General features: G+C 40.3%; 13 protein-coding genes across 13 annotated transcripts in view; 6 read left to right on the top strand and 7 right to left on the bottom strand.

The window, feature by feature from the left end:
- Nucleotides 1-494: 494 nt before the first annotated feature.
- Nucleotides 495-1,574, top strand: VRG4 (GDP-mannose transporter; the record flags this gene model as incomplete). Its single annotated transcript, XM_020210512.1, has 1 exon — nucleotides 495-1,574. One exon carries the CDS (start codon nucleotides 495-497, stop codon nucleotides 1,572-1,574), a length of 1,080 nt encoding a protein of 359 aa, XP_020062668.1.
- Nucleotides 1,575-2,161: 587 nt separating this feature from the next.
- Nucleotides 2,162-5,074, top strand: CANTADRAFT_91978 (importin-alpha export receptor; the record flags this gene model as incomplete). Its single annotated transcript, XM_020211886.1, has 1 exon — nucleotides 2,162-5,074. One exon carries the CDS (start codon nucleotides 2,162-2,164, stop codon nucleotides 5,072-5,074), a length of 2,913 nt encoding a protein of 970 aa, XP_020062667.1.
- Nucleotides 5,075-5,230: 156 nt separating this feature from the next.
- HAP2 (Hap2p) lies at nucleotides 5,231-5,842 on the bottom strand (the record flags this gene model as incomplete). Its single annotated transcript, XM_020211223.1, has 1 exon — nucleotides 5,231-5,842. One exon carries the CDS (start codon nucleotides 5,840-5,842, stop codon nucleotides 5,231-5,233), a length of 612 nt encoding a protein of 203 aa, XP_020062666.1.
- Nucleotides 5,843-6,095: 253 nt separating this feature from the next.
- Nucleotides 6,096-7,459, bottom strand: ZCF4 (Zcf4p). The gene has a single exon (XM_020208405.1). The coding sequence runs from the start codon at nucleotides 6,958-6,960 to the stop codon at nucleotides 6,358-6,360; it is 603 nt and encodes a 200-aa protein (XP_020062665.1). The 5' UTR covers nucleotides 6,961-7,459; the 3' UTR covers nucleotides 6,096-6,357.
- A 498-nt stretch (nucleotides 7,460-7,957) lies between these two features.
- CANTADRAFT_56228 (uncharacterized protein) lies at nucleotides 7,958-10,561 on the top strand (the record flags this gene model as incomplete). Its single annotated transcript, XM_020210564.1, has 1 exon — nucleotides 7,958-10,561. The coding sequence occupies one exon, from the start codon at nucleotides 7,958-7,960 to the stop codon at nucleotides 10,559-10,561; it is 2,604 nt and encodes an 867-aa protein (XP_020062664.1).
- A 33-nt stretch (nucleotides 10,562-10,594) lies between these two features.
- Nucleotides 10,595-11,640, bottom strand: CANTADRAFT_27309 (uncharacterized protein). Its single transcript, XM_020208066.1, has one exon. The coding sequence runs from the start codon at nucleotides 11,544-11,546 to the stop codon at nucleotides 10,668-10,670; it is 879 nt and encodes a 292-aa protein (XP_020062663.1). The 5' UTR covers nucleotides 11,547-11,640; the 3' UTR covers nucleotides 10,595-10,667.
- A 71-nt stretch (nucleotides 11,641-11,711) lies between these two features.
- MTO1 (tRNA modification protein) lies at nucleotides 11,712-13,748 on the top strand (the record flags this gene model as incomplete). The annotated part of the gene is made up of 1 exon (XM_020211885.1): nucleotides 11,712-13,748. One exon carries the CDS (start codon nucleotides 11,712-11,714, stop codon nucleotides 13,746-13,748), a length of 2,037 nt encoding a protein of 678 aa, XP_020062662.1.
- Nucleotides 13,749-13,846: 98 nt separating this feature from the next.
- Nucleotides 13,847-15,826, bottom strand: CANTADRAFT_23655 (uncharacterized protein; the record flags this gene model as incomplete). Its single annotated transcript, XM_020206988.1, has 1 exon — nucleotides 13,847-15,826. One exon carries the CDS (start codon nucleotides 15,824-15,826, stop codon nucleotides 13,847-13,849), a length of 1,980 nt encoding a protein of 659 aa, XP_020062661.1.
- A 266-nt stretch (nucleotides 15,827-16,092) lies between these two features.
- On the top strand, nucleotides 16,093-17,217 carry CANTADRAFT_56168 (uncharacterized protein; the record flags this gene model as incomplete). Its single annotated transcript, XM_020210553.1, has 1 exon — nucleotides 16,093-17,217. The coding sequence occupies one exon, from the start codon at nucleotides 16,093-16,095 to the stop codon at nucleotides 17,215-17,217; it is 1,125 nt and encodes a 374-aa protein (XP_020062660.1).
- An 85-nt stretch (nucleotides 17,218-17,302) lies between these two features.
- On the bottom strand, nucleotides 17,303-18,088 carry CANTADRAFT_91972 (uncharacterized protein; the record flags this gene model as incomplete). The annotated part of the gene is made up of 1 exon (XM_020211884.1): nucleotides 17,303-18,088. The coding sequence occupies one exon, from the start codon at nucleotides 18,086-18,088 to the stop codon at nucleotides 17,303-17,305; it is 786 nt and encodes a 261-aa protein (XP_020062659.1).
- A 159-nt stretch (nucleotides 18,089-18,247) lies between these two features.
- Nucleotides 18,248-19,147, top strand: CANTADRAFT_23652 (nicotinate-nucleotide diphosphorylase (carboxylating); the record flags this gene model as incomplete). Its single annotated transcript, XM_020206987.1, has 1 exon — nucleotides 18,248-19,147. The coding sequence occupies one exon, from the start codon at nucleotides 18,248-18,250 to the stop codon at nucleotides 19,145-19,147; it is 900 nt and encodes a 299-aa protein (XP_020062658.1).
- An 89-nt stretch (nucleotides 19,148-19,236) lies between these two features.
- CANTADRAFT_56398 (anaphase promoting complex subunit) lies at nucleotides 19,237-20,277 on the bottom strand (the record flags this gene model as incomplete). Its single annotated transcript, XM_020210587.1, has 1 exon — nucleotides 19,237-20,277. The coding sequence occupies one exon, from the start codon at nucleotides 20,275-20,277 to the stop codon at nucleotides 19,237-19,239; it is 1,041 nt and encodes a 346-aa protein (XP_020062657.1).
- Nucleotides 20,278-20,550: 273 nt separating this feature from the next.
- SMI1 (Smi1p) overlaps nucleotides 20,551-20,795 on the bottom strand; it is a gene marked incomplete at both ends in the record, with an annotated part of 1,689 nt that continues 1,444 nt past the window's right edge. The window contains one exon of the mRNA XM_020206986.1: nucleotides 20,551-20,790. Within this exon, the coding sequence (XP_020062656.1) occupies nucleotides 20,551-20,790 (240 nt within the window). The remainder of the gene's footprint in view (nucleotides 20,791-20,795) is intronic.

The raw sequence follows: 20,795 nt of genomic DNA, 5'->3' as shown, positions 1-20,795 counted from the left end.
CCAACACCACCACCGTAGGCGCACACCACCGCACTACAAACCGCAAAATCATCGTTGTAGCGACGTTTGTGGGCGTTCAGTACCGCCAGGATCTCCGACGGCCCACGCGGTCGCGTAGATCTCCGGAACTCACCTACCCCCTGAGCCCAAGCCTCATCGGGGGCATTTTACAGGTTGCTGCAGGGTCCACCAGACTCCAAATGGCTACCATGCCTCCATTAGCGCAGCGGCCAACGGTCCTAGGCGGCATCGTTGCAGCTCAATCGGGTGCCCCTGTGTCAACGTTTATGGCTTATTGTGGTAGTGGTGCGGTGCTCGCGCCCTATTGTGGTGCCAGCCACCGCCCTCGCGCGTCTCGTCCACGTCCTCGTCGATTTTTACAGGTTACCGCACGGTTAAAAATTTGATTGTTGTTCATTTCGATATCTTGAAAAGTTGATCAGTTTGTCACCGATTCCTCTTCACATTCGTCTTAGATCACACAGATCTAGTTTATGGGCATACTCCTGATCTACCTAATCAGTCAAGCAGTCTACCTTCTCAAGCGAAAGTACAACATCAACATTAACTTCAACATGGACAAATTATCCTCGGGAGCCTCCAGCTCCATTGCCAACTCGGCACCTATTTCCATTTTCTCCTACTGTGCTTCATCCATCTTGATGACCATCACTAACAAGTATGTTTTGTCTGGTTTCTCCTTCAACTTGAACTTCTTCTTGCTTGCAGTTCAATGTATCGTTTGTATCGTTACCATTGGTACCTTGAAAGCCCTTGGCATCATTACCTACAGGGAGTTCAACCGTGACGAAGCCAAGAAGTGGTCTCCTATTGCTTTCTTGTTGGTTGCTATGATTTACACCGCTTCCAAGGCCTTGCAATTTTTGAGTATTCCTGTTTACACCATCTTCAAGAACTTGACCATTATCTTGATTGCTTACGGTGAAGTGTTATGGTTCGGTGGTAAGGTCACTTCTATGACCTTGGGCTCTTTCTTCTTGATGGTTTTGTCCTCGGTCCTCGCTTGTTACGGTGATTCCAACAGTGCCAAGACTCCAGATGACACCCTTTCCTTGTACTTGGGTTACTTCTGGATGTTTGCCAATTGTTTTGCTTCCGCTTCCTTTGTGTTGATCATGAGAAAGAGAATCAAGTTGACCAACTTCAAGGATTTCGACACCATGTACTACAACAACTTGTTGTCAATCCCAATTTTGTTGATCTCTTCTATTATTTTTGAAGATTGGTCTGCTGAAAACCTTGCTCTTAACTTCCCTGCTACCGGCAGAACCTCCACTGTTGTTGCCATGATTATTTCTGGTGCCTCATCCGTTGGTATTTCCTACTGTTCCGCCTGGTGTGTTAGAGTCACTTCCTCGACCACCTACTCTATGGTTGGAGCTTTGAACAAGTTGCCAATTGCCCTTTCCGGTTTAATTTTCTTTGAGGCTGCTGTCAACTTCTGGTCCGTCTCTTCCATCTTTGTTGGTTTTGTTGCTGGTTTGGTTTACGCTGTCGCTAAGCAAAAGCAACAAAAAGAACAACAGGCACCAACATTGCCATTGTCCAAGTAAGGAACTCAGCTACGAAGATTTTTATTTCTTTGTCATTGATAGAATCTTGTGTAGACTGGTACTACCAAAGAATTGCCTAGAGAATTCTAGTGCCAGTATAGTTGTATACTTATATAAGCGCTGACTAGTATAGCTAGCGAGCATGTCATAAATTCACCCGTAGTTGCACGGAAAGTCTTCAATAGAAATTCACCTGGCTAAGGTATCAATCCGTGTATTTTGAATCCTGTTATATGGTGGCAAATTATTGAGTCAAATTTTACTGAGTAGAGAAAGAAAAATTTGGAAAGCAAGAGAAGAGAATTCTCAACTTTTTAGCAGTGAGGTCTCTTTCGACCCTCAAGTATTCTCAAGGTCTCCCATTCTAACCATTGGTTTGGGTTCTAAACTCTGAATCACGAATATGATCACGTGACCGTTCTGTATGAAAAGATTTTTTGTTTTCTTACTACACTGTGCATCAATTCTAGATATTCACTTCGCCTTATCGCTAGCTTAGAGATAGGCCTGCTCTTTCATATCCGTTGCGACCATTTAAACTTCGGTTCAAGCACAGCTTTTAATTTATAAAAGAATCTTCAATTGTCATGGCTGAAAACTCGCTCGAAGCTATTCCTAATTACTTGGAGCAATCACTTTCTCCTCAATTTGCCAAGCAAGCTGAAGCCCAATTAAAGTCTATCGAGGGTCAGAATGGATTCTCTATCAATTTGCTTCATGTGATCTCCTCGACCAACTTACCAGTTTCGGTAAGACTTGCAGGTGCCTTATTTTTCAAGAACCTTATCAAAAGAAAATGGACTAACGATGACGGCGATTATTTGTTACCCTTAGAAGATGTTGAAAAAATTAAGGGCGAGATCTTGGATGTGATGATTAAATTACCCAATCAATTGCAAATTCAAATAGGTGAGGCAATCACATTAATAGCTGAGAGTGATTTCCCTCATAGATGGACTAATTTAATTGAGACCTTGGTAGCTAAATTATCCTTAGATGATTTTGTCAGCAACAAAGCCATCTTATTGGTTTCACATTCCATTTTCAAGAAATGGAGACCGTTGTTCAGATCAGATGAGCTTTTTCTTGAGATTAAAATGGTTTTAGACCAGTTTGTTGAACCATTTATGAAGCTTTTTGTTGAGCTTGACCAATTGATTGAGAAAAACAGCGACAACCAAGCACTTTTAAACATTTATTTTGAGAACTTGTTACTTCTTATCCAAATTTATTATGATTTCAATTGTCAGGATATTCCAGAGTTTTTCGAAGACAACATGGTGGTATTGATGAATATTGTACACAAGTATCTTATCTATACCGATAAGGGATCTGACGACGATGAGGAAATCACCGTACCCATTAAATTAAAAACATCAATTATTGAACTTGTTTCACTTTATATTACCAGATATGCTGATGTTTTCGAACCATTGATCCAAAATTTCATAACTTCAGTATGGTCTCTTATTACTGACTATGTCACCAGTCAACCTAAGTTTGATTTATTGGTGGTCAAAGCATTACAATTCTTGACATCAATTGTCAAAGTTCAGACATACCATTCATTATTCAATAACGAAAGCTCAATTAATGAGATCATCGAAAAAATCATTTTACCAAACATTTATTTTAGAGAGGTTGATGAAGAATTGTTTGAAGATGAACCAATTAATTTTGTTAGATTGGACTTAGAAGGTTCAGATTTCGATTCTAGGAGAAAGTCTGCAACTGATTTCCTTAAGGAGTTAAAGGAAATCAACAGTGAGTTGTTGACTAACTCAGTCATGAAGTATGTTAACAAGTTCTTATCAATTTCCGGTGATAATTGGAAAAACAAGGATACTGCAATCTATCTATTCAGCTCTTTGGCAACTAAAGGTAACATTACTTCTCAAGGTGTTACTTCAACTAATGTTTTGGTCGATGTTGTTCAATTTTTCAGTGAGAACATTGCACAAGATTTGCTCAATGAATCGAGCCATCCGATTCTCAAGGTTGATTCGATCAAGTACATTTTGAACTTCAGAAATCAACTCACTAAAGACCAATTGCTAGCAACAATTCCATTGCTTGTTAAGCACTTGAGCACAGGCGCAAATCCCGTGGTTTATACCTACTCGGCAATTACGATTGAAAAGTTATTGGAAATGACAAATTTCAACGATAACCACCAATTGATCTTCACAAAACAAGATATTAAACCTTTCTCCACGGAAATTTTAACAAATCTCTTTAACCTCATTCTCTTGAATGATCAATCGCCAGAGAAGTTGTCTGAGAATGAATTCTTGATGAAAGGCGTTGTCAGAATCTTAAACACCATAGAAAACGACTTGCAAGAAAGATTACCTATTATCAAGCAATTATTGAGAATTTTGAAGATTACTGCAAAGAATCCCGCAAACCCCAAATTTTCCCATTACACCTTTGAAGCGATTGGTTTGTTGATCAAATTTGGACTCAATGAACTTGATGCGTTCATTGAATTGGTCATCCCGGCTTTGTTGGATATTTTGGGTGAGGATGTCCAAGAGTTTGTTCCATATACTTTTCAGGTGTTAGCCTACTTGTTGGAAAATTATCCTAAGGGATCGGGATTGCCACCAGCCTATCATAATTTAATCAAACCATTACTTTCCCCATCAGTGTGGGAATTTAAAGGAAATATTCCGGGTATCACCAGATTGTTGGTTAGTATCGTTGAACATGACCCCAGCGTATTTACCTCCAATTTGACTCCATTGCTTGGTGTATTCCAAAAGTTAATTTCTTCCAGAATTAATGATGGATATGGTTTTGATTTATTGTTGAGCATTCTTTTAAACATCCCATTGAACAGCTTGACCAATTACTTGAGAGACATCGCCACTTTAATTTTGACTCGTCTCAAGACATCCAGAACCGATAAATTTCTTAAGAGGTTTGTGGTGTTTATTAGTACATTAAATTCTTTGAGTTTGAACCAAGAGAATGCACAGTACACAAATGGATCTATACTTGATGGTGATTTTGTCATCGGGCTCATAGACTCTGTCCAGGCTGGGGTGTTCCAACAATTGTTTACCAACTTGATTTTGCCTACTTTGCAGGGATTCATCAACTTACAAGATAAAAAGATCGGAAATTTGGGAATATCACAGTTTTTGGGATCTCAAGGTTTTAATGGCAACTATTCTTCTTTGTTAGTGCCAACTATACTGCAGTTAGTTAAAAATTTGAATGGTTATGATGGTATCATTAAATCTGTTTCTTTAAGCAGCAATAACTCGGGAGCTTTAAACGAGTTGGATTTGGAAACCTCATCTTTCGGCTCAAACTTCTCCAAGATTGTTTCCATTCAGAACAAGCCATTTGATCCTTTGAGCAACGTCAAGAACACCGATTACGTTGGTATTAAGAGCGTCATTCTACAAAATGTTAAAAAGGTTGACGTAAGGGTATTAAACGAATTGGGAGAAGATGTGCAGATGGGGTTAAAGAATTTAGGTTTAGCATAATTATTTTAACGTAGTTTACGAAATACTACGTCAAATTTCATAGAGTCCTTCATAACACATACATTCCTAATTAATACAATAACAGTGTTCTTCCACGTAGTATCAAGAAATAAACAAATTTTATGTCCTTCGACCATTGTAGTCTTCACCGTCCGATTAAGCTATTAAATCCAGAAAAATGGATTCATCTACTTGTTCCTTAGCAGGCTCTGTTTCTTCCTTCAGAGGTTTTTCCTCTGATTCGGGCACTCTATCCTTATCTTCCAACTCTTTTAATTTTTCCAATCTCTCCTTTTCTGCAATCTCTGCGGCAGTCAAGAATCTTCCACCTTGGCCTCTTGGTCTTCTCATGGCATGCTTGTGCCTAGACTCATGGAGGTAAGGCTTTCTTGTTCTGGCTATTTTTAAGTTTTCCTCCAACTTGGCTCTTGCTATTCTTCTCTTCAATATCCTGTGGTACTGCTTGGCATTGACGTAGAACGGCTGCTCAGCAGGTTGGTCATTCGTCACAGGTTCCTCCTCGTTCTGAACCAGTTCTTGGAAGAAATGTTGATGGGGTCTTGGAAGTGGGGAGTTCTCAGGAAGGTTCTGGGGATTTGTGTCGTAGAAAGGAGTGGAGTGAGAGGATGTGGGGGATCTGCTCGATTCAATGTCATGATTTACGGGTTTATGTTGGTTGGGTACCGTGTTGTGTGTTGTGTAATACGTTGGGGCTTGTTCAGGGTAGTAACCGGGGTTGTCACTGACCGGGTTGTGTAAGGACGTCATAACGTGAGTATGTCGAAATGGTTGTGTTGAAAAGGCAGACTAGTCGATGTAGAGCTTCCTTGTCGTGTTTTTAGAGTTCCTGAGCAGTTGGGATGACTCTAGTCCTATTTTGTTATTTGACAATATGGAGGGTCGAGATGGATTTTTCTAATATTGAGCGCGGACACATATTGTGTAATCCGAAACGGAGAAGTACGAACGAGCAGGGAGGTGGCTAAGACCCCCTACCAGCTTTTCATATTTAAAAGGTTATCATAGAACAGTTTCGTCCGAAGGGCTCGCTATACTAAATATTGCTACTCAGAAGTAGCTTCTATTCATTATTATTATTGTGGTGTGAATTAAATATTAACTAGTGCTAGTAGATGATAGTGAACACTCTATGAGGGCAAAATTGGGGCAGTTCACGGACGTAGCGAAGTGACAGAGTTACCGAAAGTGCTGGGGACTTGAAAAGTGTAGTCTTGAGCCTTTCAGACTTGGAGACAACAAGCTCGGATGATCATGTAGTTGAACTAGAAGGGCTGTGTAGCGGACCCAGGGATCTGCATCAGCATGTCTTCAAGAAAATATGTACTTGGGTCTGGTATTTCATCGTAGTCTTCAAGTAGAGTAAGTGGGTCAACCAAAGTTAAGCTTTGCTGGGTGGACAGATGCTTCTGCAAAGGGGGCTTTACTGAGGTGGTAGAATGGGGACTGGAGATATACTTTGCATCAAAAGAAGGATTCAAAGTATGGAGGGTTTTCAATTCTGTGGCTTCTTGTATATCCTGTCTTTCAAACACAGTCTTGGTCAGATGGGTTGGATTTGTCAGCTTCTCTATCTGGTCCTCAACGCAGTCCTGCTGCATCGCTATTCTCTCCAAGAAGTAGCCGTGTTTTTTATGGTTTGGTGATTTCCAGTCTTGTCGTATGGGTTTCTTCGAGTCTGCCACATACTTGACTTGTTCTAGTTTTCGGTGGAGTTCGTGTTTTGAAGTTGGCCAAATGCATTCCACATTTTTAATTTCACAAGATCGACATTTTGGGTACAGCAACTCATCACACTTCTTTTTACGCTTGCGACACGTTAGACATCCCGTACGAGACCTGCTTGTCTTGCTCCTCTTCTTATCCATGATGATAAAGAAAGATATGACTCATGCCTAATTGGGTAATAAGTGAATAAGCGCGCTTGCACCCATAAACCATCCAACAGATTTTTCACTTTCCGGGTAAGTAAAAGGATGTGCGGTTGAGCAAAGATGGATAAAGGAGTGATTTGGCTAGTATAGCCTAAAAATCAGAGTGGCCTACAGATATCGTATACCAGCAGTTGTGTGAATGATTCCCATTCTTGTTTTCCAGGTTACTAATTTGTCACTGTGTACGCAATTAGTTCTCGGAAGTGCTGTAGCTGGATTTCGGATGTTGGCTTCAAATTCCAACAAAATTATACCCACCTCCGAGAAAAACCCTTCAATTCTAAATCACAGTATGTATTCATATTTATGAGCACTTATTTTTGCTGTCTACCTAAGGGATGAGATAGGTACTTCTGTAGACCGATTGCCGAAGCAGTTACGAGAATCTGGCCCTACAAACAATAAGCAATGAATTTCAGTATGAGTTTACTGACGTGCTAAATCAATAAATGAACTACTAAGTGCGGTGCGGTACAACGTCAAAATACTGGCTATGACGATTGCAAATCTGATTCCTCAAAGTTGGGTTCATGGCAAAAAGTATGGGCAGAATGGTCGGAGAAGATTCGATAAACAAATAAAGATCATCCCAAGCCAACAACTACTTTGATCACCGAATAGTCACCCTGGTTCATCTTCAAGTACGGGCACAACTTCTCTAGCCTCTGGTTTCCTGATTTGGTTTTCATACTTCACGTGACTTTCTCGATCGATTTCTTAGAACCGTGCCCAAAATGAAAAGATCAACTGCACACCTCGCGCAAGAGAAATAGCTGTTTCAAAGGGTTCTGAATCGTGTTTCAGTTTTCTAACTACTGATTGAGTTTAGGAGAATATAGATTTCGAAGGGATTATAGACAGACTTTCAATTCTGTTCCTAGATTCACGAATTGGATCGTTGAAAGATAACACAACATAAGGTTCTTGAGAAATGGCTGACGTATCAAATAAGCTTATCCAAGATGAAAACTCCCCATTGACCACGGTGGATGATTTTTTCACCCACTTGACCATACCTCAAATCCAGAAACTCAATAATGATTATAAGGAAAACATCGATAATGCAAAAGCTGAGCTTCATTCTTTGGTTGGGAGTAAATATAGAGATTTGATCAAAATTGCAGAAGACATTGAGAAAATGAATTCCACTACTGTCGAATCTGATCAAAAATTGTCTCATTTGTCATACAAGTCATCAAAGTTTTTGAGCTTTTCATCTCAGAACTCGTTCTCAAAATTTAGCTCTTTAGTAAAAAATCAAAGGGCCTCATCCGCCAGGCAAGAGTCAAAGATTACCATTTTAAGAAATTTAATTCTTACAAAGTTGACAAAGCTTGATTTAAGGATCAATTCCAAGCAAGCCTCTCCAGTTTTACACACATCAATTTTAATCTATTATTCGAAAGTATATCATACTATCAGCACACTATTTGGAGATATTCTTGAAAATGAAAATTCTTTGAATGAAAAATTCAACCAGTTGAGGTACAATTATAATAGATACCTTGAGAGAGAATTGTCCACTTATTCCAAGTTCACCACGTCCTATTACTCATCGTACAATGACAGTTTCAGAATACATCAAAGATTTCAGTTAAATGATTTAATCAGCAATAAAGTTTTGGTAGAAGAAGATTTAGAGGTTATTCTTGAGGAAGATCAATTTGATGAGGAGGATTCCAATAATGAATTTGATGACGAAGAATATATTAATGCCAATTTTGAGACTTATAATAGAAAATCCTTACCTATTATTAATTACATCGTTGCATTCATAATCTTGAACCACGGAAATTCTGATTTGAATACTTTAGATAAGGTGTCAAGAAAGTTCATAGACTTAAGACGTTGTTATGTTCGGGAGCTTTTGAGTAAGTTGAAAGTTCTGAACTCACGTATAGACTTTTTCCCCTTATTCAAGTACATTGAGAATACTTTGGGTTATGTGGATTCATACTTCTTGCAACCTAACAACGAAATGACCAAGCAGCTCCAAACGTACACCAAAATATGGTCGGGTCCCAAAATCATCGGATTCAGTAGCTGGGTCGAGGAAAAAAGTATTCCTTTCGATCAGCATTCATATACTTCATACTGTCTGGATGCAACCAAAAAGCTGATTGAACAGTTCATCAACCTAGGAGTAGATGAGGTATTCAGGTTTGTTGAGGAAGTGTTGAGTGCGTATCAATACAATATATCCGAGTCGTTGATCTTATTTCATAATTTTATTATGAGCTTGAAGAATTTGTATTATGTCATCAGTCAAAACGATTTGGAATCAAAGTTTATCAAATTATTCGAACAGGAAGCTAGGTCAGAGGACTTGTCCAAGTTATTGGAGCTGGTCATATCATGTATAAAATCAACTTATCAAGGCCATTTCAATAAACTTGATTCTGAAATTGTTGAGTCTGTCAGAGGGAAAATGATTAATAAATCAATCCAATCAGCTGGCCCCAATTTATTTTCCTTAGAACTAGTGGACATCATGGATGAAGATATTGATCGTTACATCAAAACTATCACTCAATTCTCCTCTGCTGCTTCTACCAATGACAGCGTATATGAAACCTTGAATCAATGGTTTGACTTCTCCAACGATTACAGTGAGTATATTCAAGTTCAAAAGACAGAATTATCCAAGCTAAAACCATCAAATTGTTTAAATAATTTGTTCGAAACCTTATCCAAGTCCAAAAATCTCAAGTTGGGTAATTTTAGTGCTGGAAAACTCCAGTCTGAATTTGAATCTTTGTCTCAAGTATTGAGTGACAACTTCTGGGATAAAATTGATGCATTCCTCAATAGCATTAATGTATATTTGGATAAAATTGATGATGAGAGTATCGAGAAATGGTACTACTTATTGGAGGTTGTGTTGATAATAAAGGGGAGAACTGCAGGAATTAGAGATATCAGAGAAACAACATCTTCAGAATTGCTACAGCTTGCTACAAGACTGTACAACAATATTATCAAAACCATCATTGGAGAATCGTTCTCGGATCAATTTGAACAACACATTGATTACATTGTGCTGGGTAGTATTGACAACAATATGAACGATTACCCTGTTAGACCTACATTAAAATTATCAAGCATGATATACGAGGTTGCCTCATGTTTCCTTTCATCATCCAAGGATTCCGAGAAATACATATATGGACATCTATTTTCAAATGAGTACTTTACCGAAGTATTTCAACTGTTGAAGAATTCCTGCTTCTTGGACTTGGTGGATAATAAGCTTATTAAAGGCATTGAAAAATTGAGCGAGAGCGGTAGCAGTGAAGTATCAAAGGAAACTAAAATTAGAGCTCAGCACTTGTTTGCCAATGTGGTTTATTTGTTACAATTCACTCTGGAGGGCTCTATTTCTGATATTAAGAGCACACATTTAAAGGAAAGGCTTGCTAAAATCAACGGCCAAACCGTCTTGGTAGATGAGGTGATAGGTTCTATTATCGTAAGAGGTGTGGCTGATTACCATAGAGCAAATAAGAATATTTATTTGCCATTGCTGATGGTTTAGACTAACCAACTACATGATACCTACATGAATAAATGCATTGTTACGATTTCTTTGATGATCTAACTTACCCGTAGTGTAGAATTGACTCGTATTCACGCATGAGTATCTAATAAAGATAAATCTTCGAGCCTTCTTTGGTTAACTCCTTCAATACTTCGGTGGTTTCTTTTATATCCCATATATTTTGACACTTGGAATCCAAGTAACTGTTGTCAACAATTACAATCTTGATCTCATCCTTTCTTAACTCACCACCTTCACTGTTTAAAACCTTTATCAATCTCCCGGGGGTGCAGCATAATACTCTGGATCTTGTAGTCTTAACAAGCTTCAAATCCACATCTACCTTGTTCTTGTTAATGAGCTTGAGAGAAGAGCCCTCCAATTCTCTAGTAGAACGGTGGACATCGCAAGCACGGATGGCTGACATGGACACTATGGCAATGAACTTTCTTTCTTCAGCGTTGCTCTTGTCATCTTCTGCCTTTCCTGTGGTTTCCTTTTTGTTCTTGTTCTTCTTCTCTTTCTTTTCCTTTTTGGAAGGTAACATATTCTTGAAACGACCAGTGAGGTACTTGGACAAGTTTTCTAAGGTTCTGGCTTCTTCAAACTCGGCCGAAGATCTTATGTCGGATTTGTTGAAGTATAATTCGGCCAACTCCAAAGTAGATAAGTCATCATTCTTGTGACGAATTTTTTGGTTAATGAAGTCTGCAATAACTTCAGGTGATGTTTCCTTAGAGAGATCTTTCTTCTGTTGAATATCCATCTCCATTTTTATCCTCTTTTTGTCTTGTAACTTGTTCGTCTTTTGCTTCCTTTTCTTACCAGTAATGGCTTCTGTCACCATCGGGGTAGAAGAAACATCCTTCTGTCCCTCAACAGGTAAGTCTTCATGGTCCACTAAGGATGGATCAGCTTCATTATCACTAGGAGCGAAGTCAACTTCGTACTCAAGTCCGTCTTCGAGATCGTCTGCTGTCATGGTGTTGGTGATGAGATGAGATGAAAATGTGAAGTGCGAAATCTATAGCACTGGTTGTGTGCATCGAAATCTCAAACTTATTGTGAGCAGATTGAGTATACACATTAGCAATACATTCAGGTGGCAACACGATTAGTTCTTGATCTTCTGAGTTTATCCGATACTATGTTTCATAGGATTCGATCACTTCAACCACCTCGTCTTACCCGTTCTATTGTCATTAATGCAGAATTATCTGCAAAACTAGCACAGTCCGAGCACCATCCAGTGGTAATTATTGGAGGTGGCCATGCTGGATGTGAAGCTGCCACAGGTTCTGCCAGGAGTGGTGCCAAAACAACCCTCATCACACCTGATATCTCAAAAATAGGAACCGCATCGTGCAACCCTTCCATGGGAGGAGTTGGCAAAGGCACTCTCCTCAGAGAGGTAGATGCCTTGGATGGTGTCAGTCCTCGGATAACCGACAAAGCGGGTATCCACTTCAAGATATTGAATGCTTCCAAAGGTCCAGCAGTTCACGGTCCTCGAGCCCAAATCGACAGAGCCATTTATCTCCGAGAAATGCAAAATGAGATCTTGAATTATCCAAACTTGAAAGTCCTTGAGGCTCAAGTCAAAGATGTGATAATTCAGCCAAAGACTGAAGAGGATCCAAGTGGGAGAAATTATGGTTTTGTTAAAGGTATAATTCTTGAAGATGGTAGAGTATTGAACTGTTCTCGAGTGGTTGTCACCACTGGTACTTTCTTAGGTGGGGAGATTCATATAGGGTTAAAGAGTTTTCCGTCCGGAAGAATTGGAGAGGAAGCCACTTTTGGTTTGTCTAAAACATTCAGGGAAGCTGGATTTAGACTAGGAAGACTCAAGACCGGTACGCCAGCAAGATTGTCTTCCAAATCCATTGACTATACAAACTTGACCCCTCAGCCATCAGACTATCCCCCACAACCCATGTCGTATATGAATGATCTGGTTGATTTGCAAGAGCAATTAGTTCAATGCCATATGACCAGAACTACCCCGGAGTTTCACAAGCTAATAGCCGACAATTTGGATAAATCTATTCATATTAGGGAAACAGTTAAAGGGCCAAGATATTGTCCATCAATTGAATCAAAAATCATCAAGTTTCCTCAAAAGACTTCGCATTTGGTGTGGTTGGAACCAGAAGGTTTGGATACTGATTTGGTATATCCTAACGGAATTTCATGTACCATGCCTGAAGAAATTCAGGAGCAGGTGGTCAAGTTAATGCCGGGATGTGAAAATGTGAAAATGGTGCAACCAGGTTATGGGGTTGAGTATGACTACATCGATCCAAGAGAACTTAAGATGACATTGGAAACAAAGTTAGTAGATGGGATATATTTGGCTGGCCAAATCAACGGAACCACTGGTTATGAAGAGGCAGCCTCTCAGGGGTGTTTAGCAGGTATCAATGCTGGATTAGCTGAAATGAACAAAGAACCATTATTGATCCAAAGATCAGATGGTTACTTGGGAGTTTTGGTAGATGATTTAATCACAAAAGGTGTGGAGGAACCTTATAGGATGTTCACCTCTAGATCTGAATTCAGGATATCCATCAGATCTGATAATGCAGACATGAGACTTACGGAGAAGGGTTTTAGAGCTGGTGTAGTCAGCGAAGAAAGATATAATCATTTCAAAAGTGAGATGAAACAATTTAACTCCATCAGGGACCACTTGAAGAATTTGTCATTATCAGGTGCTAAATGGTCTCCTGTATTGAGAGGATTGGTACTGGACGTTAATGCGAAGACTGTCGTTGATGGTTGGAAGTTACTCTCTTACAAAGGTATTCTGATTAATGACTTTTTACCTCATATGAGTAAATTTGTTGATGGTTCGATTCCCGAGTATTATCAAAATGTTAATCATAGATTGGCGAATAGAATTGATGTTGAAAGCACCTATGATCCATGGTTAAAAAAGGAAGAAGCTCATTTAAGAGCCTACGAGGCTGATGAGAACTTGCTTTTACCTCAAAACTACAGGTACAACAACGAAGGAAATGTCAAACTTTCTTACGAAGTTTGCCATTTGTTAAATACTATTCAACCGAAAACCATTGGTCAAGCAAGAAGAATCCAAGGTGTGACTCCAGCAGCTATATTTGAGCTTTTCAAATTAATCAAAGGTGAGAGGGGTGAGATCATTGGATCCCACCAGTCATGATGAACCTGAAGTCTAAATTGAGGGCAATTAAATGCCTTACTAATTATTGGACTACAAGACTACTCAATTATTCCTAAAGGAATTACTGTAAATATCAATTAATCTGTATATACATCAGAATCCTCAGATTCAATAAAATTATCGGAATCAGATGCATCTAGATCTTGAGAGACGAAATGTTCAACTCGCATTTTACCGGCATTCAAATTATTATCCAAGGAAATTAATAGCTCCAATGGCAAATAATTTTGAGCAAGACTGGATATTTTCCTGACTTCTACTTCCCTGTTTTCCTTAGAACCAACAAAGTTTACCCTATTCAAGTACAAAAGCACATCACTTAAATTAATACGTGGGGAGTCAGTTGAAGTTCTGTGCTCTGCATAGGCATGTAAATCAGACATCAAACTATCCAAAAACTGGTCCGATTTTTCTTGAAGTGATTGGTAAACTTCTTGTGATAATGATGTTATCCTTTTGGGCCTCTTTTCTGTAGAATCCGCTATACTTGCAATAGAATGGTATCTTATTGACTTAACGAGGGATCGCACGCTTGTTGCTGGCATCGATTTTGTGGACAAGCGGTTCAAATCGGAGGAGACTATACGCGAATTTGGTACCTGAATATCCTGTGGTATGTTAGAGTTCAACCCCACGGCTGGAATTTTGATTTCTGGCAAAGGCAAGATCAAGGAATCTTCACTATTAGTGGATGGCAGTTCAATAAAAGTATGGGAAAGATTACCATCACCGAATGTGTACTCCTCTTGGATAATTTGATTCGAAGAGTTAGTTCTTTGGAAAGGTGAAGTCCCATTTTGTGGCGTTATGACTTTACTAGGACTGAACTCAAGCGAGGATAGTGAAATGCCTAGTTGATGATGCCTTTCAGGAGTAAGACTGCCCGCTTTTAATTCATCGATATTTGTCTGTTCTTCTTGTTCATTGATTGTCGGATTTGTTATCGGTGCCTCATTAAAGTCTGGTATTTCATATTGAGGTGTGTCGTTATTCTCGCCACTCTCACTGTGTATACTTGCCCAATTTGGCAACTCTTGGGATTCTTGATGCCCTTCATATTTTGGAGACAGTTCTTTTTCTTTTGATATTTCACTTTTATCTTGAATCACTAGGAAGTCGTTTTCATTGTGATGGACTTCAGCATTTTCGTCTCTGCGATAAGATACACTCGAGCGACGTGAAGTGATCTCTATTTCTTGCAATGGTGTTCGTTTGGCTGTTCTTCCCGTTCGTGCTTTCGAGGGAGATTGATTTTTCATTTTTCTAGTCATTAGTATTTTTTCTAGGTACGAGAAGGTTTTGGGCTTCAGTGCTTCAGGAATAGATGGCAGAGTTTCCCCAGATATCTTATGCTCCTCTTGTGAACGTGACTTGCGTATTGGAAGGACCTTGTATTCCTCAAACAGAGGACTCTCGGTATGTATTTTGGCATAATTCCCTTCAAGCTGAAAAGGTGATTGAAGAAGCCCGGCTGATTCCGATGGTAACGGCAATGACTGATCAAAGTCTCTAGCAGAAGGAGATACTAATAGTGGTTGTATAGGAGGAGGGGGGCTTTGCAACTTATTTGTTCGTAATATTTCTTTCTCCTTCTCTTTGTCTTTGATCAGGACTTTACACCAAAATCTTAAATAGTCAATGGTAATGGGTCCCACATAGGTCGGGTCATATACTGCCTCCCCACTTTCAGTGAGTAGCATGGATGACCTTCTTCTTCGCTTATTCCGTTGTTCAATAACCTCACTGGCTCTCCGATTGATCCTAGTAGGAGTTCCTCTGGGGGTCCCCCTGGGAGTTCCGTGCGGCGTAGCTCGAGGAGTTGATCTGGGAGTGTTTCGAGTACTCCCTGTGGTGACTTTGGTTCTAGATCTGGACAGTGGACGTGAAACTTCTTTGCTCAAACGAGCAGTCACTTGGGGTAACTCGTATGGAGGCAATCGCACTCCATGACCATCTCTGATGGTTGAAAAGGGTCCACTCAGTCCAGGTCTTTCAATTTTGCTGCTGCTTATGGGGGTGGAAGGCTCAGTTCGACTAACTAAGTCATCTGTAGACATTGTGGAGCATTGGCACTGATGGGGTTGCGAAGAATTATGGGGATGATTTGTTTACCTGCGTAGTAGATCACGTGTAAATGTTCACGTGCGACATCGATGCTTAAGTTCATATGCTCAAAGGATCCTATCGGGGTCCACATATCAGCCAGAGTGCCAGACACAGTCAGATAACATAAAATTGATAGATTTCGCAACACAAGGCCTAATTGTGAATCGCCTCAATAAAAAAGTTTTCCTTCAGACCTTGCACCAATTTTTCCAACCAAATGAGCTCGAAGCAACCTAACGTCGGCGATAACTTATTGACGGCCCTTGTGTCCGGGTGCACTGCTGCTGGTGTGTCTGCCACCATCACATATCCATTTGATTTCATCAAAACGCAGCAACAGCTCAACAATACGGCCTACATGGCAAAATGGAAAATTCCAGGCAATTATCCAGGCACCATAGGTCAATTATACAAGGGTGGTAGTGCTTTGGTGCTAGGAAGTGTTTTGAAGAACCTGACAAGACTCATCCTGTACAATTGGCTGAGCAAGTTCATGGCGCTTGAATCTCATGGACACACTAAGACAAGCGCCCCTAGAATAGTGATTGCTGGTGTTATCAGTGCATTCTTCGAGACCTTGTGCTTGATCCCTTTTGAAAATATCAAGATCACTATGATTCAGAACATGACTTTGAATAATGAGATAACGCGTTCTGCCCAAGATGCTATCGGAAACGTTGCCAAACATCATAAACATCAGGCTCAATTCGGTAAGCAATACATTTCGCCACATGCATACTACACTTCAGATCTTATTGGACAAGCCAAAAGCAGAAAGCCTTCCTCCAAATTCCTGCCTCCCAAGCCTCACAACCCAAAGGATGCACTTCGTATCAAGTATAACCAACACCCATCTTTGACGTTTTTTGGAACAGTTCGTGAAATGTATTCCTTGAAAGGTTTGAATGCATTCACCGCTGGATCTTGTATCACCATGGTTCGTCAAGTGGCTATTTCTACTGTCTGGATATGGACTTACAATTCTACCAGACAGGTTCTTGATCCACACAACAATGACCAGAATTGGTTTGGCCATAAGCATACTGCCTTCCAACTGATGGGTTTGCACTTCTTGTCCTCATGTGCGGTGATTGCAGTCACCCAGCCACTCGATGTCATCAAAACACATATGCAGCTGAAAAATGGAAAAGCAGTCTATCGTGACTCTCTTACCACCGCCTACCGCTTATTTGTTGAGCAAGGGCCTAGAGCCATGTTCAAGGGTTCACTTCCTCGGGGAATCAAGGTCTTAGTCAACGGAGGACTTACTGCCCTCGTTTATAATTATGTTGAAGATGTGGTGAAGGTCGCAGGAGGTCAGAAAGTGTTTGCTGATGAGTAGGCTTTCGTTAAAACTTATATACCCTAGACAATTTTTATTATAACTCTATTAACTTCCTGGTTAACCTATCACTCTGTCCTTGAGTTTACTCCAAGTAGACTGGAACCAATACTTCACCACTCTTATGAATTACCCCATTGAAACTCTTGGCCAACTCTCCACCACTGTAACTGGGCTGACTAAAACTAACTTGTGCCTTTTTTAGTTTGATCCCATAGAACGTATGATCTAGAACTATCTGCAATAAATTTTTGGCTAGACCGAAACGTCTCCACTTGGGTGCAACCCATATTCGGGAAATCCCCACTCTTGTGGCCCGATTTACTTGCTTGGGGACCAATTGTTGTGTTTTGTGAATCATCCAGCGAGATTGTACCTCCAAGTTTGTTATCGGGTCGGTGGAACAAATGCCTATGGCCCGGTTATCGATGACTAGAAGGAAGGCCCTTCCAGCTTCTTGAAGCTCATCCTTCCAGGACTGCGGATCTTGGGGAGCGTTAAGTTCCTGGTTGACCATCTGAAGGAGCTGCTCCGTTTTCAGGATCTGGCGCTTATTCCCCTTCTCTACTGACACTATCCGTACTTCGACCGCGTCCTTCGAAACCTTGGACTTGAGGCCCTTGCCCTTTCTGACGGGAACCATAATATCAAAGCTGCCAATAACCTTGCCACACATCGACTCAGGCCATACTAGCCCATTAACGAAGCTGAAATGGTATTTCTTATGAAGTTCGGTATCTTTGGCGATGTGATAGTAATATGTCATCCCGCATTCTCCACAGGTGGTACTCAATGCTTTTCCAGTTGAAGGGAAGTTGAGAACAGTCTGCACGGTCCGTTTAGGATCTTTCTCCTTTGTGCTTTTGGCCATGGTCATATCATGTGGGATTTCTCGTTGGATTTCTTGCTGGTATTCTGGTGGACTTTACTTGTCGCAGCATATTATGACCCGGAGGTTAGATTTGGAAAGGTCTCATATCGTCCATTTTCCCCGGAAAAATGAACTCATCCATACTACACCACCTGAGAAATGGCTTCAGCATACGCCAACTTATTACCAGCTAATGGTAAGTGGAAGCAACAGATCACCGACTTCTTGACCGAGGATGTGCCTTCATTTGATTTCGGAGCATTCGTGGTCGGAAACAAGGTTGAAACAGGTTCCCTCTACATGAAGCAAGCTGGATTGATCTGTGGTGTTCCTTTTGCAGCTGAAGTGTTCAAACAGTGTGAATTGGAAGTTGAATGGCACTACACGGAAGGTCAATACGTAACAGAGGAGGAGTTGAAGGCTAAGAACGGTAAAATTGTCGTCGCTACCGTCAAAGGTCCAGCCAGTAAAATCTTGTTATCCGAAAGAACTGCTTTGAATCTTTTGGCTAGAGCTTCAGGTATCGCTACCCAATCCCACATTACGAAGAAGTTGGCTGACGAAAATGGCTACACCGGCATAATCGCCGGTACTCGGAAAACCACCCCGGGCTTGAGACAACTTGAAAAGTATTCCATGTTGGTAGGTGGTGTGGATACTCACAGATACGATTTGAGTGCAATGGTTATGTTGAAGGATAACCATATCACATCTACTGGAAGTATCACCAAAGCCGTGCAAAGCGCTAAATCCGTGTGTGGATTCGCAGTCAAGGTGGAAGTCGAAGTCAGCACTGAAGAAGATGCCCGTGAAGCCATTGATGCAGGCGCAGATGTCATCATGTTAGACAATTTCAAGGGAGATGAATTACAGAAGGTGGCCCAAAGTTTGAAAAATCATTACAAGAACAGTAAATCCTTCTTGTTGGAATGTTCTGGAGGTTTAACTTTGCAGAATCTTAGCACTTATTTGTGTAATGATATCGATATCTACTCTACATCTTCCATTCATCAAGGATGTGGTATTATTGATTTCTCGTTAAAAATTAATCCTAATTAGTTATTAATAAAAATAGAGGATGGGCACGAAAATCTCAATGTAAATGCTTGTAGATGCTAATAGAACTGAATTATGTCAAACTGCCAAAGTTATCTGATGGAAGAAACACTTTTGAACTCTAGACTTTGAAATGCAGAGTTGAACCCGATTATATCATTAACGTTTCCTAAGATCCTGCTGGTTACTTTATCCTCCATTCTCTCGTCGTTATTTTCATCTTCATCGTCGCTATAATATTGTTTACTTATGTGATTCAACAGTAATCCTGATGCACTAGTCATTCCACTAGCAAGACTCAAATCTTTTAGTATTTCTTGAGATGGTTTGGGTGCTGTCGAAACAACATTGGCAGATTTTTTTCCAAAACAACGAATAGCCCTAATATGTGAGTCTTTGCCATCTTGGTGATTTGCGAGAATAACCAATTTCACCATGAAGCATTTTAACACCCCATCATTACGAATGCCATTGAATATGATGTGAGACCATCCAATTGGTTTTGAAAAGTTCACCGTGCAAACTTCACTCAAATCCCAGCCATCGGAGCTTCCCGCCATTATCCGTATTCTCGAAGGAGTGTAGCTTTCATCAAGTGAGAAATTAGTGAAGATCGATATTCTTTCCAAAGATACCTTCTTCGCAAACTGGATCGTTATAGAATGTGGATTACTCAATTGATTGTTAGTGATCGCGTTATTGTTATTGTTTCCATTGCTTCCATCCGATTGCCAGTAGCTATCAGGAGAGTCATATCGTAGTTGGCTCAAACCGTAACCCTGTTTGAACGAGGACAATTTCCAGTTTGCTAATGGCGAAAGGTCAAGTAATTGTAAGTTATCCAATTCTTCGAGCCCTTTAGTGTAGTATACTTTTTGTATTTGTTCCAAACTGGGTTGTTCTGTTGTGCTGTTTGAAGTTCCCATACCTACGTCTTGGTTCTCTTCTGTACCACCTTCAACTTCGTCATACCCTTCATAGTTAACGCTAGATGCAGATACGGAAACGATGGAGTCAATCATGTCTTGTGAGATAGCATCCTGGGTTTGTAGTTCGTGTTGCAGTGAACTAGCGAAGGCATTCATCGAAGTTGATGGCCCTCTATCTGACTCCCAATTTCCTGAGGAGTTCATTGTGCTCACAATTGAACTAATGGACACTATCTAATACTGTAGTGTATAACTCGAAATCGTTGTAGCGGTGACCACTCAAGGTTGTGTATTATCGTTGCAAAATAGTTCCAGTCAGAACTGGTTTAAATGCGACATATAATTTGTGCGACATCTGGGACTCTCGTCTGATACAAAAAACGTTCACGATATGGCTTTACTATAGTACAATCTATTCATATCCATGCTTAACGCACAGTCGAAATTTATAAACTGGCTAGCTAGCTATTCTTTGTCTCAGGCAGCAGTTTCCAACTTCCGTTCCTCTTGAGGTTCAGAAATCAGGATTTCTTGAGAGTCTTCCTTAACCTGTTCTTTCGAAGGTTCTTCTTCGTTCAAGGAAACTTCGTTCAATGCATCTACCTTGGCCACGTCTTCCTTTGATTGCTCCTTCTTAGATTGTTGTTTCTTAGATTGTTGCTTCTTTGATTGTTTCGGAGTTTCCTTCTTTGGTTCTTCCTTCTTTGGTTCTTCCTTCTTTG

This window comes from Suhomyces tanzawaensis (assembly GCF_001661415.1).
Source record: "Suhomyces tanzawaensis NRRL Y-17324 unplaced genomic scaffold CANTAscaffold_7, whole genome shotgun sequence".
Classification (NCBI taxonomy): domain Eukaryota; kingdom Fungi; phylum Ascomycota; class Pichiomycetes; order Serinales; family Debaryomycetaceae; genus Suhomyces; species Suhomyces tanzawaensis.
Note: the sequence above shows the minus strand (reverse complement) of the source record. Positions and strands in the feature narration are given on the sequence as shown.

Excerpts from the sequence above, each read along its gene's own strand:
- CANTADRAFT_27309 (XM_020208066.1), bottom strand. The coding sequence starts at position 11,546 with ATGACAGCAGACGATCTCGAAGACGGACTTGAGTACGAAGTTGACTTC.
- ZCF4 (XM_020208405.1), bottom strand. The coding sequence starts at position 6,960 with ATGGATAAGAAGAGGAGCAAGACAAGCAGGTCTCGTACGGGATGTCTA.